The sequence below is a fragment of the Rhipicephalus microplus genome, chromosome 6 (genome assembly GCF_043290135.1).
Source record: "Rhipicephalus microplus isolate Deutch F79 chromosome 6, USDA_Rmic, whole genome shotgun sequence".
NCBI classification, from domain to species: Eukaryota; Metazoa; Arthropoda; class Arachnida; order Ixodida; family Ixodidae; genus Rhipicephalus; species Rhipicephalus microplus.
In genome coordinates this window covers 106,090,815-106,110,170 of record NC_134705.1, presented here as the reverse complement: position 1 = coordinate 106,110,170, position 19,356 = coordinate 106,090,815, and the positions used below count along the sequence as shown (strand labels likewise).

Below are 19,356 nucleotides of genomic sequence, written 5' to 3'. Positions count from 1 at the left end.
AGAGCCCGCGTGCTCTGCTGTCTCTCTCTCCTTCTTCCTAACTCCCTCAACCTTGGCCCCAATGTAGGGTAAAAATATAGTGGTCGTTGTAGACTTTTTAAGATCCCTGCCTGTCATTTCCCTCCTGCTCCTTCCCTCACAATACCCCTTGCACCTTGCCATACTATACAAGGCTACACAATTCACCTTATCGCACCTTATCTCCCTGCTGATCATCCTCACTTCATTTTACGACAGATTTTTATCACATACTACGCAAGCTTTGCTGTGGTTAACTTTTCCTCTTCCTGCGTTCTTTCTCAACGCTGATATCAATCTATGTTACCCTCACCTCTTTTTTCGACACGCCTTTTATAATATAATGCACAAATTGAATACGGTTGGTTAGAAAGCATTCTATCCACTTTAAGATGTTGGGTCAATATAAAGAGTACTAAGTTTAAGAAGTAATTAGCGGTGAGACACCTTGTCCAGAGCTTTAGAAAAATCTACAAATTGCAGTAAATACCATGTCCTTTATCTAAGGAGGATGAAATGTTATGCATAAACGATACAAGTTGTGTTTCGCAGGAATAGTTTCTGCGAAACTCATGCTGGAATAAAGTAAAAAATGTGTTGGATTCAAGAAATGAAACGAGGTTAGTAATTACGACATGTTTGAGGATTTTCCAAGGAATGCTAGTGAGCGAAATGGGTCTGGAATTGAGAGGAGAATGCGAGTCACCTGATATAAACAGAGGCACCACTTTCCCCACCTTCCAATCTGCAGGCACAGATGGGCACTCAATAGACTGGGTGAAATGTACATAAGAAATACAGAGGAGTCCGAAGCAGTCTTCTTCAAGAACTTGGAAATAATTTCACCAGCGCCACAGGAAGACGATAGTTTCAAACCATGAATTATTTTAAAGTACCCGCAAAATCAACTACAAGTGAATCAATCCATGGGGAAAAATCATTTTTTTACAAGTGTGGCTCCATGTCAATATAGCTATCAGAAAACGATTTTGCAAAAGTGTCATTTAGTACCATGCAACATTCTTCATTGCTCATGCGCAGCCATCAGAAGCGGTAAAAAATATGCTAGTTATCTTTTTTATTTGAATAGTGCTCCAAAATTTTTATGCAATAGTAGAAAGAAGTGATGGTAGATAAGTAGAAAAAAAACAGCTTTTGCCTCTTTTCACGTGATGCGATATGCACGCAGTGCGTGAAAATAGGAACTCCAACGAATAGATGTTTGAATTCGTTTCGGAAGGCGAAAGAGGCGTTTTTTCTCGACTGAAACCTTTTTAGTGTCGTCGAAAACCAAAAGGAAGCCTGCGCAGTGGAATATATAGCAACAAGTGACGTGGCTTTTTTTTTAAACAAATTCCAATTATCTTCTACGGTACGGCTGAAAAATTCTGGCATGTACTCTTCATTGAACAGTGCAGGCTCATTATTATTTGCTGAGTATTCACCTCTCGCATGATTTCTGATTTATTTTGGAGTGCTTTTCTGGCGTATGACGTGGGCCTTCACAAAAAAGTGTAAAAGACAGTGATCGCTTATTCCGGGTAAACAAGTTATTGAGTGTACTAAGTTAGGGTCGTTGACGAGTACGAGGTCGAGAGTAGTTGACGAAGTAGCGCTAGTTCTAGTAGGTCCAGGAACAAGTTCCGTAAGAATAAAATTTAGGCACAAGTTAATAAAAGAGTCGCTTTCAGTAGACGAACCAGTAAAATCAGTTTTTACTCAAAGCACGCCTGGCGATGTGGGGGCGCTTCCAGTCACATGGCCTTCCATGAAAGACGTGGAGGTCGACATTACTGGTGTTGATTGCTTGTTACAACCGATAGATACAACTAAAGCAGCTAGACCAGATGGTCTATCACCATTTGTTCTTAAAAACTGTCACAGCGTCCTTGCAAAGTACTTATGCGTTATATATGAAATTACACTAAATACTGGAGTTGTCCTACATGACTGGAAAGTTGCAAACGTTATCCCGGTTCATAAATGAGGTGATAAAAACCTTGTCGAAAATTATAGGCCCATCTCGCTAACAGAAATTTGCTATAGGTTATTTGAGCACATCATATACAGTGAAACAGTTAAATACCTAGAGTCAATCAACTTCCTCACTTCATCTCAGCATGGTTTCTGAAATAGACGCTCATGCGTAACTCAACTAGTAGAATTTCAGCATTACCTCGCACAATCTATAGACAGTGCCGCTCAAGTAGGTGCAGTCTTCCTTGGCTTCCGGAAAGCCTTCGATACCGCCCCACACAATCTGTTAGAATTTGCAATGCTCTCTGCAAACGTAAGCCTTAATCTTATCATTTGGGTAAATAACTAGCTAAACGATCGACAGCAGAACGTAGTGCTTAACGGCTCAAAATCATCTGCGGTAACCGTTACGTCCGGTGTACCACAGGGGAGCATATTAGGGTCTTTGCTTTTCCTGATTTATATCAATAGCATAGTTGATGATATTACCTCTCCCATTAAGGTATTCGCAGATGATTGTATAGTGTTTAGAGTGACTAAATCGCACAAGGATGCTGAAATTCTGCAGCATGATCTCTACCGTGTATTAACGTGGTGCCGAAAATGGGAATTGAGTCTAAACGTCCGCAGATGTCGCTGTGTATCATTCACCAACTGGATTAGTAAACTAGACACAACATACAAAATACGTTATTCAATAGTTAGCAATGAATCCTAATATAATTATCTGGGCGTCTATTTTCCGACAATTTCAAGTGGAATAAACACATTGACATTACTGTGACCAAGGCAGGCCGGATGCTATATTTCATACACGGAAGTTTTCGGCAAGCTTCACAGACCTTGAAACAAACCCTTTATCTCATGTATGTAAGACCTATTCTAGATTATGCTTGCGTAATCTGGGATCCCCATCAGCAGTACTTGATTAACGCCCTGGAAAAAGTTCAAAACCAAGCAGCCAGATTTGTTAGCAACAACTCTAATTCCTTTGCAAGCATCACAGAAATGAAACGAGCATTGAAATGGGAGACACTGATGGTATGGAGGCAGAAACTGAGGCTTAAATTTCTTCGTAGTATATAATATAACGGCAACGCTATTAACTCTCTCGAGAATCTGTTCACACCGACGTACGTCTCTAATCATCAAGAACGTTCACGAAAAATATTAGGATACTGCTATGAAACCCACTCTTTCGGTAGTTCTTTTTTCGTAAAAACAGTACAGGAATGGAACCGTCTACCAGGTGATCTCGTCAATGAAACTGATAATGAATCCTTTTTTTCTTCCTTGTAACAACGCCTACAATATCTCTGCCACTAAGAATAATTTGTTGTCTCGAAGCGTGTAGGTGTTACCAAATGCATGACTGCGACGTTGTTTTCGCTCACCAATATTCGAGTGTTTTTTTTTTCTTCTCTTAAAATATCTTGATTGCTGTTGTATTTGTGGTAACTATTGTTTCGATTGAAACTACGTAGTCAAATGGTTGTGTGTACCTCCCCTACGCAATGTCTTACGGTGATGTAGATGAAATGTAAATAAAAAATAAGTAACAACAGACGGATATTGCGAAGCCCAATTTATTTTAGGAAAATTAAAATCACCCAGGAGAAGCAAAAGAGAGTGGGGAAATGCTGAGACAAGAAAATTAGGAACGTCATGAAGTTCATCGCAGAAATAAGTTGGTGCATTTTGTGGGTGATAACAAGCACAGAGCAATATGTTTTGTTGCCTTAAGACAGCACGTATGCATGATATTTCTAAGGATGTGATAAATGCAATCCTGCATTTATCACATTAATTCGCAAATATTTAATTTTAAGGATGTGATAAATGCAATCAAATATACAGTTACTAAATTAGTTGACTCATCTGTCCATAAACAACATTATTGTGACGGATGCATCGATATTAAAGGAAAAGGCTACTGTAGGCATCTTCCGTATTTCTCTCATGTAGTCTTTTTCAGTTCGATTACAATATTATACAACTATAATCGTTGCTGAACTATTTGCGATAATTCTAGAACTTCCTAACCTTCCTGCAAGCAAATCAGAAGCAGTCACCCTTACTGATTTTTTCTTAGTATGTACAGCACTATTATCAGCAAAAAAATGTTGCAATAATGAGTATTACTAGTAGTTTATTGCCCGCAAACCTGAGAAAATTCCATTTGATATGGGTAGCTGGCCAGTGCGGGATTTATCTGAATGAGATGACAGATTCGTTAGCCAAAGCGTCTTGAAGCAGACCACTCGTACCTATTTGACGTGATTTCGCTTATGTAACACACTCAGATATAGAAATGCTTGTTTGCACAAGGAAATAGACAAATTATCAGAGGATAAAGTCAGCGGATAAAGTCAGAGACTTCGTACATGTAAGATTTTGCTAGAACAAAGAGTGGTGCATATCTCGGCAGTTAAAAATTACAATCACCAGATGACGATGCAAAATTTCGCACCTGAATTCTTATTTACATGAATCTGTACTCACAGCATCTCTGTTATGTCTCTTTTGCAAGGAATCGGAAACAACAGATTATTTCTTTTTATTCTCCAACTAATATTTTTTATCAAATAAAAAGATACCTGGCCGAATCACTTGACAGTAGGTTTGAAAATAAATGTCACACTATTTTATCCTCTGGAGTGATTACATTAGGTTATTGCCACAGGGAAGTTTGCTCTTATATGCGTGCGCACATAATGGTAACAAAAAGATTACCTTGTTAATCTATTATTGCGATAGCATTACACGACCACTCTCGGCTAGATTTCGCCGCCGGCGTCAACGTCGGCGTCGACGTGGGCGTCGACATCGATGTCAAGTACCGTGTATGTATACGTAGGTTCGATTCTTGCTCACGACTGGTAAATTTTTTTATCCACGTTTCTTTCTTCTTATTTACTATACATTGGTTCTAATAACTTCCCCTGTACATTCCTTGGAATTACTGTCTGTTATATCTCATACGTATATATATATATATATATATATATATATATATATATATATATATATATATATATATATATATATATATATATATATATATATATATATATATATATATATATATATATATATTTATATATATATATATATATATATATATATATATATATATATGAAAAAGCAAGAAAAAAATCCAGAAGAACACCCCGGCGTGCAAATTGGAACGTGGGACCTCTGTGGCGTGAAAGCGTGGCGTGAAAGCGTGGCGTTCCACTCTGGAGGACATCTTCACCGTTCAAACGGCAAGCTACTTATATCTACCACTTACCGTTGCTCACGAGAACTTCGGGGGAGAATTGTGTTTTCACCAATACCAGCAATATGGCGCAACGAGCGCATGTTGCCACACTTCACGGCAGCGCCCACTCTAATCTCCTACGCGTACTTTGCCCGGCTTAGAGAAGAGGAGCGACGCTTCCTTACGCGTCCTTATCTTGCGTTGGCGAGGAGGGGAAGGTCGTACGTCTTGCCTCGTCTCGGGCTTTACCTGGAACGATTATGCTGTAGTTACCGGGTGCACAAAAGTCACTACAGTCATCGAAGCCTTCGTTTACGAAAAGCGCGTGATTTTCAGACGCATCAAAGTAACAAATGAGCGCTTATTCGAGTGCATTCCTATATGTAAGTAGCCCCGCCGCGGTGGTCTAGTGGCTAAGGTACTCGGCTGCTGACCCGCAGGGCGTGGGTTCGAATCCCGGCTGTGGCGGCTGCATTTCCGATGGAGGCGGAAATGTTGCAGGCCCGTGTGCTCAGATTTGGGTGCACGTTAAAGAACCCCAGGTGGTCTAAATTTCCGGAGCCCTCTACTACGGCGTCTCTCATAATCATATAGTGGTTTTGGGACGTTAAACCCCACATATCAATCAATCAAACTCGGCTGGTGACCCGCAGGTCGCGGGTTCAAATCCCGTCTGTGGCGGATGCAATTCCGATGGAGGCGCAAATGTTGAAGGCCCGTGTATTCAAATTTGGGTGCACGTTAAAGAACCCCTTGTGGTCAAAATTTCTGGAGCCCTCCACTGCGGCGCCTCTCATAATGAAATGGTGGTTTTGGGACGTTCAATCCCACGAAGCAATCAATAAATCTACATGTAAGTACAGTTCGTACGTCACTTATGCATGATAAATTCGGGGCGTATTTCGATCTGCTTTCCATTCTGCGCGCGACCTTTCAATTTGTTGCTATCGCGTTCATTATTTCGCCTTTCTGGCAAAGCTGTGACTATTTTTGTTATTGATATTGCTACATGCATGTATACTGATATTCTATGGGGCGACGCGCGTGTGTGCCTGACGAGGAAGACGAAGGGTTGTCTCCGCTCGCTCGCTGGTGAACCGGGCATGCCATTACCGCTGGTTTGGAATATATCTAATCCCCAGCCTCGTCGTTACGGCGTCTCTTCTTTTCCGTAACATATTTGGTGTAGGTGGAACGTTCCCCGTCTTCACCACGAAGCTTCGCAGTGGCCGCACCATTCAGTCTCCGGCCATGGCTACCAATGACAACAGCCTGTCAGCGTCTCCATCTGTAGCTCCAGCCACTACATACCTGACGATGCCCACCCCCCGTGATCCAGGTACATTCTCCGCACAACCTGGGCTCGACGTCGACTACTGGCTCCGTATGTACGAGCGTGTTAGCCACACACACCGATGGGACCCTACCATGATGCTCGCCAACGTAATATTTTACTTGGACGGCACCCCACGGGTCTGGTTCGACGCCCATGAGACCGAGCTCACCAGCTGGGCTACCTTCAAGGAGCGACTACGCGACATCTTTGGGGACCCGTCCGGTCGCCAAATAGAAGCGCGAAAAGAACTCGCCACTCGTGTGCAGTCGTCAACAGAGTCGTATGTCTCGTACATACAGGATGTGCTCGCGTTGTGCCGAAAAGTCGACGAGCAAATGACAGAGAGTGACAAGGTGGGCCACATACTTAAGGGCATCGCAGACGACGCCTTCAATTTGCTCGTCTACAATAACGTCACGACCGTAGATACGACAATCAAGGAATGCCGTCGCTTCGAAATGGCCAAAAGCCGCCGTGTTCTGCCTCAATTTACGCGGCTACCAAACACGGCTGTTACATCCACTTGCACCGATCTCGGTGCCGCACCACCCATGCAGGACAGCGTGACACGAATAGTTCGACGGGAGCTTGAGGCGTCAAGTCCGGCACATTTCCTCCACATCCGCTCGATCATGGCGCCGCAGAAACGCCTCCGCCGGTCTCCGTTATTCAAGCCGTCGTGAGGCAGGAAATTGCAAAGCTTGGTTTTCCTGTGGCCTGCTCTGTGTCCCGACCCGTCTCCAGACCAATGACAACAAATGCACCACGCCATGACTTACATTTTATTCCGCGATCCCGCAATCCGGCGGAATGGAGAACTGCAGACGACAAGCCGATCTGCTTCCGCTGCCACCGAGTTGGCCATATCTCCCGCTACTGCCGCAGCACTTGGACGCCCTCAAACTGGAGTCAATTTTCCTCTAATCGACCATACGATGACTCCCGTCGGTATTCACCCAGTCGTGTGTACCTTTCTTCCGACATCCCCAACAGCCGCTCCACTGCTCGTTCACCGCCACCTCAACGTCGCCGCTATCCGTCGCCGGTCAACTGTGGATCCTCTCGGACGGAAAACTAGATCATGCAGCTCCGGGAGGTAGTGCTGCATCGCTTGCGAATGATCCAAATCCTCCATTGACGCTCCCCACTTATACGAACTTGATTGAGGTGTATGTGGACGGTATTTCCTTGACGGCGTTAGTCGATACCGGAGCTCAAGTGTCTATAATGAGTGCTCATCTGTGTCGCCTGCTCAAAAAAGTCCTCACGCCTGCAGCAGCTAAAGCCCTCCGTGTCGCTGATGGTGAAACTGTGGCCATCACTGGAATGTGTACCGCTCGTGTTAGTATAGCCGGCCGCCATGTTCCCGTTTTATTTACGGTGCTTGAAAATTGCCCCCACGACCTAATCTTCGGCATGGACTTCCTATCGACGCATTCTGCCCTCATCGATTGTGCCGCTGGTACTCTCTGCCTAGAACTTCCTCTTCTCCCTGAATCTGACCCTGAACTCCCGAACAGCTTGTGCACCACTGACTTCTTACGGATACCGCCTAAAGCTCTCACATTCATCGAATTGGCAACACCCTCTCCCGTGCTTGACGGTGATTATATCGTGACGCCGATTACTGATGTTCTCCTAGCGCGTGACATTACTGTCCCACACTCTGTCGTAAGCATGGCCTCTAACCGAACATATTTACCTGTCATCAATTTCGGTTTCATAAAACAAGTGCTACCCAAAAAAATTTCGGTCGCCACACTAAGGCCCTTAATTGACGACCACGTCACCTGTTTTACGGCAGACGTATGTCCCGAGCACCCACATCACTCGCAGGATGTCACGTGCCTCGATGCGACCTTACGCTCCATGATCGCCCCGGACCTCAAACCTGAGAAGTCAACCGCGCTATGCCGCCTTCTGGCTTCATACCGCGACATATTCGACGTCGACCACCGTCCACTTGGCCAGACTTGACTCGTCAAGCACCGCATTAACACAGGTGATTCTCATCCCATTCATCGGCGACCATACCGGGTGTCTGCCACTGAGCGTAAAATAATTCAACAAGAAGTCACCAAGATGTTAGCCAAAGGAATTATTGAACCCTCTTCGAGCCCATGGGCGTCCCCCGTTGTGCTCGTTAAAAAGAAAGATGGCACGTGGCGCTTCTGCGTGGATTACCGTCATCTGAATAGAATCACGAAAAAGGACGTTTACCCTTTACCCCGCATCGATGACGCTTTCGATTGTCTCCACGGCGCCCGATACTTTTCCACAATAGACCTACGTTCCGGCTACTGGCAGATTGCTGTCGACGAAAAAGACCAAGAGAAGACTGCATTTGTAACTCCAGACGACCTATATCAGTTCAAGGTTATGCCATTTGGGCTATGCAACGCCCCAGCCACGTTTGAGCGCATGATGGACTCTCTGCTACAAGGGTTCAAATGGTCAACATGTCTTTGTTATCTTGACGATGTTGTTGTATATTCCCCAACATTTGAGACCCACCTTCAGCGTTTGTCAGCTATTCTCGACATATTCCGCACTGCAGGCCTCCAATTGAACTCGTCGAAGTGCCGCTTCGGACGCCGGCAAATTACAGTGCTGGGCCACCTTGTCGACGCCTCTGGTGTGCAGCCGGACCCCGAGAAAATTCGTGCAGTCACCAGTTTTCCTGTACCCCAGTCAGCCAAAGACGTTCGGAGTTTTGTAGGACTTTGCTCCTATTTTAGAAGGTTTGTGAAAGATTTCGCAACCATCGCTCGACCCCTCACAGAGCTTCTAAAGAAAGACGTCACGTTTACGTGGGGTACCGACCAAGCTGCTGCTTTTTCTCACCTAATCACGCTACTGACGACTCCACCCATATTGGCTCACTTTGACCCATTCGCTCCGACGGAAGTTCGAACCGATGCTAGTGGTCACGGAATCGGAGCCGTGTTAGCCCAGCGCCAACGGGGACACGACCGAGTTGTCGCCTACGCTAGCCGCCTCCTCACAGCTGCTGAGCGCAACTATTCTATTACGGAGCGTGAATGTCTTGCTCTTGTTTGGGCAGTCTCAAAGTTCCGCCCATATTTATATGGTACTAATTTCACTGTGATAACTGACCATCATGCGCTATGTTGGCTTACGTCAGTGAAGGATCCTACTGGCCGGATCGGGCGCTGGGCTCTCCGACTCCAAGAGTATACATTTACGGTGACGTACAAGTCCGGGCGCCTACATCAGGACGCAGACTGCCTGTCGCGCTACCCGGTCGCTGAGTCGAGCACTATGCATGACACCGACACCGAGCCTTGCGTCTTTTCCCTTTCGCAAGTGACATGCATAGGTGACGAGCAGCGCTATGATGCGTCCTTGCGTGCTATCATTGAGAGCCTCGAATCACCATCTTCCAGTCAGTCCTATCGCTCGTTCGTGCTCCACGATGGTGTATTATACCGCCAAAGTTTTGAGCCGGATGGACCGCCTCTGCTGCTTGTCATTCCGAAACACCTTCGCTCGGAAGTTCTACATGAACTTCATGACCTTCCGACTGCTGGTCACCTTGGTGTGTCACGCACTTACGACCGAATACGCCGACGCTTCTACTGGCCAGGGCTTGCACGCTCAGTCAGAAGGTACGTTGCGGCTTGTGAGATATGTCAGCGCCGCAAAACGCCATCGACACTTCCCGCCGGACGCCTTCAACCACTCGATATTCCGTCAGAACCGTTCCTCCGCGTTGGCTTGGACCTACTTGGCCCTTTTCCCTTGTCTTCCTCGGGGAACAAGTGGATAGCCGTGGCCACCGACTACGCCACGCGTTATGCCATCACACGAGCTCTCCCAACAAGCTGCGCCACAGATGTCGCCGACTTCCTCCTCAAGGACGTGATTTTGCAACACGGAGCCCCACGGCAGCTGCTTACAGACCGTGGCCGCACCTTTTTGTCGAAGGTCATAGCCGACATCTTGCAGTCCTGTAAAACGAGACACAAGCTGACTACGTCATACCACTAGCAAACCAATGGACTCGCGGAGCGCCTAAATCGAACTCTTACAGACATGCTCGCTAAGTGTGTTTCTACCAACCACACCGACTGTGATCTCGCGTTGCCGTACGTCACATTTGCCTACAATTCTTCGCGCCATGACACTGCCGGTTACTCTCCATTTTTTCTGCTGTTTGGCCGAGAACCAACATTGCCTCTAGACACCGTCATACCGTCTCCTGTAGTACCGACCAGTGAATATGCCATGGACGCTATCACTCGGGCCGCTCACGCACGCGAAATCACCCGTACTCGCCTTCTGACCTCTCAAGAGAAGCAACGGCGCTTGTATAACCAACAACACCGCGACGTACACTTTCCACCCGGTTCTTTGGTACTGCTCTGGTCTCCGACCCGTCAAGTTGGCTTGTCAGAAAAACTGCTTACTCGCTACACAGGCCCTTACCGTGTCCTCCGTGTGGTTACGCCTGTAACATATGAAATTGGTCCTGCCACCCCATTGCCTTCATGTGCCCAACAGGCTACCGATATTGTACATGTTGCGCGCTTGAAGCCCTACAACTCTCCTAGTGACGTTGACATCTAAATGCGCCGAGACGGCGCTTGCGCCGCCGGGGGTTATGCTACATGCATGTATACTGATATTCTATGGGGCGACGCGCGTGTGTGCCTGACGAGGAAGACAAAGGGTTGTCTCCGCTCGCTCGCTGGTGAACCGGGCATGCCATTACCGCTGGTTTGGAATATATCTAATCCTCAGCCTCGTCGTTACGGTGTCTCTTCTTTTCCGTAACAATATTTTCGGCTCCGAAACTATCTGAATGCCTGACCGCTAACTCGTGTAGCATTTTCATATAATTTTATGACTTGTTTTTGCTTTTTACTGAAATTATTTTTAACGATTTTAAATGCATCAATAGCCAACTTGAGGATCATGCCGCCCAGTTCTTGGCGATCGCCCTTTTTGGGCGAGTGCCAGCAAAGCAAAAGTATCATCATCAACATCATCAGATGTCAGTCTTAGAATAAAGAAGAAGTCACCGGTGAGTTTCGCCATTGGGCACGGTAGCTGGTCCATCCTTCAACATTTCGGAGCCATGACACCTTGTAGAAAGAGCCTAAGAAGGTGAGACAGAGCGAACTTCCTTGATATTGACCCTATCCGCAGCCTCAAAGGCTTCTGTGAAGCCATCATAAGTAAAGCTGATATGTGAGGCCCAACTAATCCTACCAGTGGCCAATATCGTGGGGAATTACATATTGACGATGCCCGGATCTTCGTAGACGTTGGGCGTGTTGACTCCCACTTTGCCTCGTGACGCTGCCAACCAGTGATTTTTCGAGTTATCGTTCTTGGCCTGGGTCATGGCGACCCTGCTCGAAAGATGAAGCCAACTGCGCTAGGCCATCACTCATGTCATCGCCGAGATCGAACGTATTCGGCAATTTGGTACGCCCACCAGTATGTGAGTAGCGCAATATTTACTGAACAGCACGACCATCTCAGAGCAATAGGTAAAGAGATTATGCCACCGTTGAGATTGATCATATAGAATAGGAGATATAAAAAGCCGACGTTTATAAGCGCCAGATTATCTACCAAAGGTGAGCGCAGAGAAAAAGTTCGAAGATATATTAAAAGCTCGGTAAACTCACGTTGACTGATAAGTGGGCTTTAACGTCCCAAAACCACCATATGATTATGAGAGACGCTGTAGTTGAGGGCTCCATAAATTTTGACCACCTAGAGTTCATTAAAGTGCATTCAAATTTGAACACACGAGCCTACAAGACAAACTCACGTGGAATCAATAAAACGGTGAATGAGAAAAAAAGCAGTAATAAAACATCTCTCTTCGTCTGCCTCAGCAACCTTTAGCCATTAAGTACCGAATAGTAATCATGTTTTACAGAAGCTGCATAAAAAGGCCTAAGGACAAGCAGAGGAATATAGGAGCAGCATACGAAGCAGCGAGAGCGTTCCAACGACAGAAAAGGCAAACCGAAAAACTGACACCGAAAAACAGCCTCCAAGTCTAAAGGCCTTTTCCCCGACTTCACATTATTTCTCGACGTACTGTACCCGCGAGGCATATGACAACCCAGTGGCTCCAAGTCAGGTGCACAGGTTGGCAGAGATTGGTACATACAAAAAGCTGTAAACTTTCGACAATCGAAAAGATAGTCCACCATATCCTAAGGCTGAGTGCATGCCGTATCAGACACATAATGGTGTTGCAAATCTTCACCAGCGTGCGTGTAATCCCCTGGCGAATGCAAAGAAGCCGCGGGCAGTGTGAGCAAAAACAAGTGGCAGCAGCACACAGCTCAGTCTTGTTTTGATTTCGTAAGAACTTTCTCTTGAAGATCGTTCCGTATAAAACAGGATTCCAGCCATGGTCTCCTCCCTCGCAGCCCAGTATGCTACCTCCTGCCAAGGCTCGAAACTCGTCATGTCACGAATTATTCACGTTAACCATCGCTGTGACATGATCGAATGGCGGACAAAAATTTTAACTCTACATAACAGCACCACGCCTGCGCGGAAAGCGCAGGCGTGGTGAAAGCAGGGTGAACAGCGCCTCTTGAGCAAATTATAAATTTTCTTGTAACTCTTCATCCAAGTACCATTTAGGGTACTATAATTTTTGTGATATTTGCGGCCACGCAGTGCACCAGTTTCCATCATTATGGGGAGAAGAGACGTACACGGTTCACATCTGCGAAACATTGCGAGCATTTTCTCGGTGTGCTGGCTGATTAAGGTAAATAAGTATCGCCGAGCTTTTTGTAGATGGTTTCGAAGACCTAAACGACGCACCAGTTAATGACGTCTAGTTCGTAATGTGTCGCTCTTCTTATTTTGATCTCTTGCGCGTTATACTTTTACGTCAACATGAGTGAGAGAAATTTTTTTACTTTCTCAGAAAAGGAATCACGGGAGCCTCATGAACCCCCTTTGCGAGTATTACGAGTACGCTTGCCAAGTACTCACAACACAATAAATTGTAATTCTCTCAAAATAGGAAAGCTTTTACTATATCATTCTTTATCATGAGGAGAGTGGTACCAGCGCCAAACTTGTGAGGCAATATGCGTAGTTTTATGGTGCTGCATCTGAATACAAGGCGGAATTGAAGTGGCCTTGTTAATTGAACTGCATTGAGTCGTTGATTCATTGACATCTTCATGTACGAAATATTGCTTTGTTCACATTCTGTCGATCAAGCGTACTCTCTACATTAGCTGTTAAATGGATTTCTGAACATTCCCTTATGGCTAGGAGGTATCTCCTGTTATAACTTGAGGGCGTCACGTAGGCAAATATTTCAGTGGAAAGTAGCTCATAATTTGTAGCTTTCAGTTAGGTTATTTCATTAGTGAAGTCCCCAACGTTTGGACGAGCCAGGTTTTTCGGCATTCTAACAACCTATTTCTTATCATTCCGATCACTTGATGTTGTGCAAATTTACAAATACGCAATTGTCAAGACAGCCGAACGATATTGTCACTTTCACTACAATCATCTCGTTTCTTGCTTGGTTTCATTTTTCACCGTTAGCATTGCTGCCAAGTGACGTTGAAGAAGAGGGGCATGAAACTCAAGCCAGTAAAGATTAAACTTCCTAATTTGCCATACTTTGGCCCAGTCAAACTAAAATACAAACAGCAAGCAACACTCAACGTATAATAATGATGCATAGCCGAGACTTCGGTCCGTGAGTCATTTTCTCTAAAATTTCTTAACGTTTATACACGCCTTGACCTTCAAGTCTACCACTGCTTCTGGCGTAAGCTCTATTGCGTGAGCCTTAACGTGCGCGTATTCTAAACAGAATTGCCTGAAGCAATCACGAAGTTCTAAAACATTCCAGAGCAGCGTGCGGTGAGATGGGCCAACAAGTTTTTATGGGCGAATCTTTCTGAAATATCACAGATGTTATAGCATCAATTGCAAAAAACACGAGCCAAATGTGAACTTACCTTTTTAGGTTCTCGGTACCATGGAAGCTGGAAAGATTTTATTAAAACAATGAAGAAATAACACACGCGATTTATTAAGCGCAAATTATCAGCAATCGCACTACATATGCGAAATAGCACGGCAAAAAACAGCGAAGGCAAGAGTAATGAACGATACATGCCGCAGCGCCACGTCCCATCTGTTTGTTAGTCTTTCGTTGTTTTTTGGCTAATTAGGACTGATTTATGACGCATAATTTTTACGTCAAGTGACCATAAAGAAATACGCAACCGTTCTTTTGCAGAGCTTGTAGGCCAGTTTTTTTTTTGGGGGGGGGGGGGGGAGAGGGATTTGGCATTTACTCTAGGTGTCTTGTCAAAGATTAGTGCTTCTTTTTATTTATATTCAAAAATTCAGTGGATTACAAAGCTCACTGGCCCACATTGACTGAAATTCAAGATACATTTTGAGTTTTTGTGCTTCCACTTTTTTTCCAGACTGCATACAGAGTTTCTCGAGGATCACCAGTGGCTGTACATGAAAAAGTTGTTGGGTAATTTTTTCTTGTGTATTCGAAGCATAAGTATATTCTGTTTATATGTCTGTATATGTATTGCTACACATTATGTTTGATTCCATGCCTTTTATCTTATACCTCTTGTGAGATAGCTTATCGGCCTTTGGGAAATGCCGCAGCTCTTTTAGGAAGTAGTTTCTCTACCGACAACTGTAAAATGGCCACGAAAGAATAGAAAGCAGTGCTTTCATGGAAACGCGTTATTGCACAAGTATCCATCGGTGAGCATACAAATTTCTGCGTAGGTTACTGGGCAGGTAGGTTATTTACACTTCAAAAATTACCAAAAAATGCATTTAGAACAAAAGCAAACACATATGGGAATAGCTTGCAGTGTGTCAGCGCTTGTTCTTGGGGTTTGCTAACGTTTATGTGCTTTCTTTCGCGTTTATTTTCACAATAGAGGGCTCTATGACTTCTAAAGCATGATACCACAGCTCTATTTCATGAGCTTATTAGAAATATTAAAAAAAAAAACAAGTATGCTAGATAGATCGAGATGATGCGGCACGATCAATACTTCATAACGAAAACATACGCTGCATTATGAAAAAAAAAAGACACTTACGCGTCTTGGACCAGCAACGGTTGATTCAGGTGCTGGGGGAGACGAAGGCTGTAAACGGTAAAACGCAATACTCAAAAACAAGTACACTGAAGAAAAATAACCACCCCTTTACATCAATTTTATGACGAACATATGAACCAGCACCAACCAATTATCGCATAAAGAATAATTGGGTTTTTCACGCCAGTGTTTGTCCCGCAGATCATTATTATTGATGTGGTGTTTTAACTGATAAGCAAAGACAATGCGCAAGCGAAATGCGTGTTTACGAATCTGCATTGAGTGCAAAATATTATTTTAAATTTACCATAATATGTTGTTTCCAAGAAGCTGAAGGCCTTGTTTGAAAATACGTACCACTGCTTATTTATAAGTCTGTCACAAAAAGAATCGATCTGTTTTCTTTGTGAATAAAGCCAGAGCTTGATGATTGATTGATATGTGGAGTTTAACGTCCTAAAACCATCATATGATTATGAGAGACGCCGTAGTGGAGGGCTCCGCAAACTTCGAACAGCTGGAGTTTTTTAACGCACGCGGGCCTACATGCGGGCCTACAACATTTCCGCCTCTCTCGGAAATACAGTCACCACAGCCGGGATTTGAACCCACGACCTGCCAGTCAGCAGCCGAGTACCTTAGCTACTACACTCTAAAAAAAGAGGAGCGAGAATGGAGAAACGGACACCGTTTCTCCTTCGGCGCAGCGACTTCCTTCCTTTCGGGCGCTTTACCCGTTGCGCCCTCTTGCGGCAAGCACCAAACGAGCAACGTTCCACCTTCAGTGTTCAAGTTTCTCCTCAATCACGGGGGTCATGCGCGCGCGCATGCGCACGCTGAGCCTAGCCGGCCGCGGCTAGTCGCGAGCGATTGCTTTTACCTAGAATTCGCCAGAATGGGTTACAACCATCAAAAACGTTTTAAACATCGTCATAACTACACTTTTGTGAAAAGTAAACCAACGAATTCTGCTAGTTAAACCGAATTCTCAATCGCATGCGTTTTGAATTGCCCATGAAAGCACTGAGAGGTAAGACGGAATTATGCACGCGTGCAGTATGCCTTTCTCGTCCATGATTCTCATTTGTCATCAGAAACTCAACACAAAATGCACTTCTAGTACCAGCTGTGCACAGCAGATAAGTACTAACACTCACTAACCTTTATGAAAAAAGTATTCTAAATCCAGAGTAATAGTAACCACTACAGCCACAGCGCTAACAACAAAATTGTGGCGCGCACTATGACTGCAAGTTGACACGCGAGGCAAATTGCGAGAGGCATCTGAAGCAGAGAAATATGTAGGCACAGCATGCTATAACGTTACAGTAAATTTGCGCACTGCAGCGCTAGTTCCTCCACTCAAGTAATATAGCTGCCGCGACACCAACAGCCACTGCCATCGCTCACGAAAAAATACCGTCGGATCGAGGTAATCGCTTATTTCTCTCGCAAGACCCGCGTTGTAAGGTACGTGTACACTATTAGGACTGTCGTCACCACATCAAAAACATTGTCATTGAAGGGCTAGCGTTGTACTGTATCCATGGCTAACGGTCACACTTGTGGTAAGCACCTAAAAAGAATATTAGAAAACGTTAACACAAAACAACTAAACGAGGTCTACGCGACCACAGAACCCCTACCACGACGGAGACTTCTGGTCTGCATTCTGCTCCCTCTCCGAGTATCAAGTTGAAGAATATAAAAAGACGTTACCTCCGAAAAGGCTAAACCGCGGCAAGCGTTTGCGTTCTCGGAGGCGTCAAGAAAAAAAAATAACTGTGGCAGTGGTCGAGAGATGGCGCAGCGTTCGAAATGCCGTGGGCATTCCATGCATGGCTTGGGGCAATCGTTTTCGCAAAAACCAGATAAGCTCTAGTAATTATTCCGTCCATTATTGTGCAACAGTTAATAAAGCTCCGTGTATCTAAGCATCAGTTACAACATATTTACGTGTGCGCATGCTGTGGTATTGCCAGAAAACGTAAAAAAAGTGTACAAAATCTTACTTATATTCTGTGCCACTAACGTCAGTCGAAAATCATTGCTATATAAGCGTGTGAGTTTTCGTAGTAAGGCGTGAGTAAACATGTATTTCTTTGATGTACACTTGTTTGTGAATGTTGTATGTACACAAGCAATAAAGAAAGAAAAGTGAGTAAACACGTCTGAGTGTGTGCCGCTGTGGATAATGGTTCATTGTGCTCTTGTTCATTGAGTTCACCCTATATGCGCACTATGTGTACTAGTGTGTGTTTTTAGCTATATGCATTGCATCAGCATATAGTAGGCGTCCGGTGTCAGTGAGTAAATCCTGAATGCGGTGAGTCGTAAATTATCCGCAAGGAAGCCGTGATGGTGGGTATGACAACGTACGTCGCCGCAAGCAACCTTTTTTTGTAATTGTTCAGTTCCTCCAGATGGCGCCAGCTACCACCTACTTCACGACTCTGGCTCTCTCACACCTCCAGCTACTTATATAACGTTGAACATCTATCAAAGCTGCACTACTGAGTCGGAATGGTTTCTCTGTGATCGAGTCTACGGTTTCGAAGCACATCTCGTGACCTGCGGCCCCGTAAGTGCATATATAACGCCGCTACACTATGTGAATCTGCGAGAAATAAATACAGCAAGCCTAGCATGCACTCTTCGAGTAAGGGGTCTGCAGTATCTGTGTCTTTCAGAGTGACCATCGCCTCACTGGCCGAACAAAACCTTCCTGCTCCGTCGTTCTCTTTCGCGATGTTTTCATCACTACAGGCTCGTCTGCTTGTTTTTATAATCTTTTCCTTCAATATCAAGCTCAGCGGGACCGTTGTTCGTAACTTTCAATGCCGTGTACTCCTTATCAGTCGAGAATCGATGCATTTGCTAAGCCTACTTGCCTCGCTAACCCGGAGGCAGCCATGTTGATTTTCATAGGGTGGAACACGTTTCTCCGAGGATAAGGCAGCAACCTTTTTCTATTTAGAGACGAACATTGGCGACGAACCTTGGCGACAGGTGCGGCGATGGTGTAGTGGTTAGAGCATCCGCCTCGCACGCAAGAGGTCCGTGGTTCAAATCCCGGTGCCGCGTAATCCCCAACCGGATTTAAAAAAAATCCGCGTGTTGATGGAACTGCATTAAGAGGCCTGGGGTGCGGCCTCACCGGTAACCACCGCCGGGAACGCACTCCCTCACCAGAGAAGGATTGGCCACCCTGGTGCAGTATCTGGCCACTACATCCCACATGCATACGTCATATGACAGGTAGATTGCCACTATCCCTCAAGAGGAAGGTATATAACAGCTGTATCTTGCCGGTACTTAGCTACGGAGCAGAAACCTGGGGACTTACAAAGAGGGTTAAACTTAAATTGAGGACGACGCAGTGAGCAATGGAAAGAAAAATGGTAGGTGTAACCTTAAGAGACAAGAAGAGGGCAGAGTGGATTAGGGGGCAAACGGGGGTTAAGGATATCATAGTTGAAATAAAGAAGAGGAAATGGACATGGGCTGGGCATGTAGCACGTATACAGGATAACCGCTGGTCATTAAGGGTAAATAACTGGATTCCCAGAGAATGAAAGCGGGTTAGGGGGAGACAGAAGGTTACGTAGGCAGATGAGATTGAGAAGTTTGCGGGTATAAATTGGCAGCAG

At 45.1% G+C, this 19,356-nt stretch overlaps 1 protein-coding gene across 5 annotated transcripts in view; it reads right to left on the bottom strand.

The window, feature by feature from the left end:
• The window catches only part of LOC142765408 (uncharacterized), a 228,458-nt gene that overhangs the window by 9,954 nt on the left and 199,148 nt on the right, over positions 1-19,356 (bottom strand). For 4 of the 5 annotated variants that reach the window (XM_075866375.1, XM_075866376.1, XM_075866378.1 and 1 more), the window contains 2 exons: positions 15,707-15,754; positions 14,582-14,608 (listed from right to left, as the gene is read on the bottom strand). In XM_075866375.1, coding sequence (XP_075722490.1) covers positions 14,582-14,608; positions 15,707-15,754 — 75 coding nt within the window. The remainder of the gene's footprint in view (positions 1-14,581; positions 14,609-15,706; positions 15,755-19,356) is intronic. The other variant, XM_075866377.1, reaches the window with a different exon arrangement.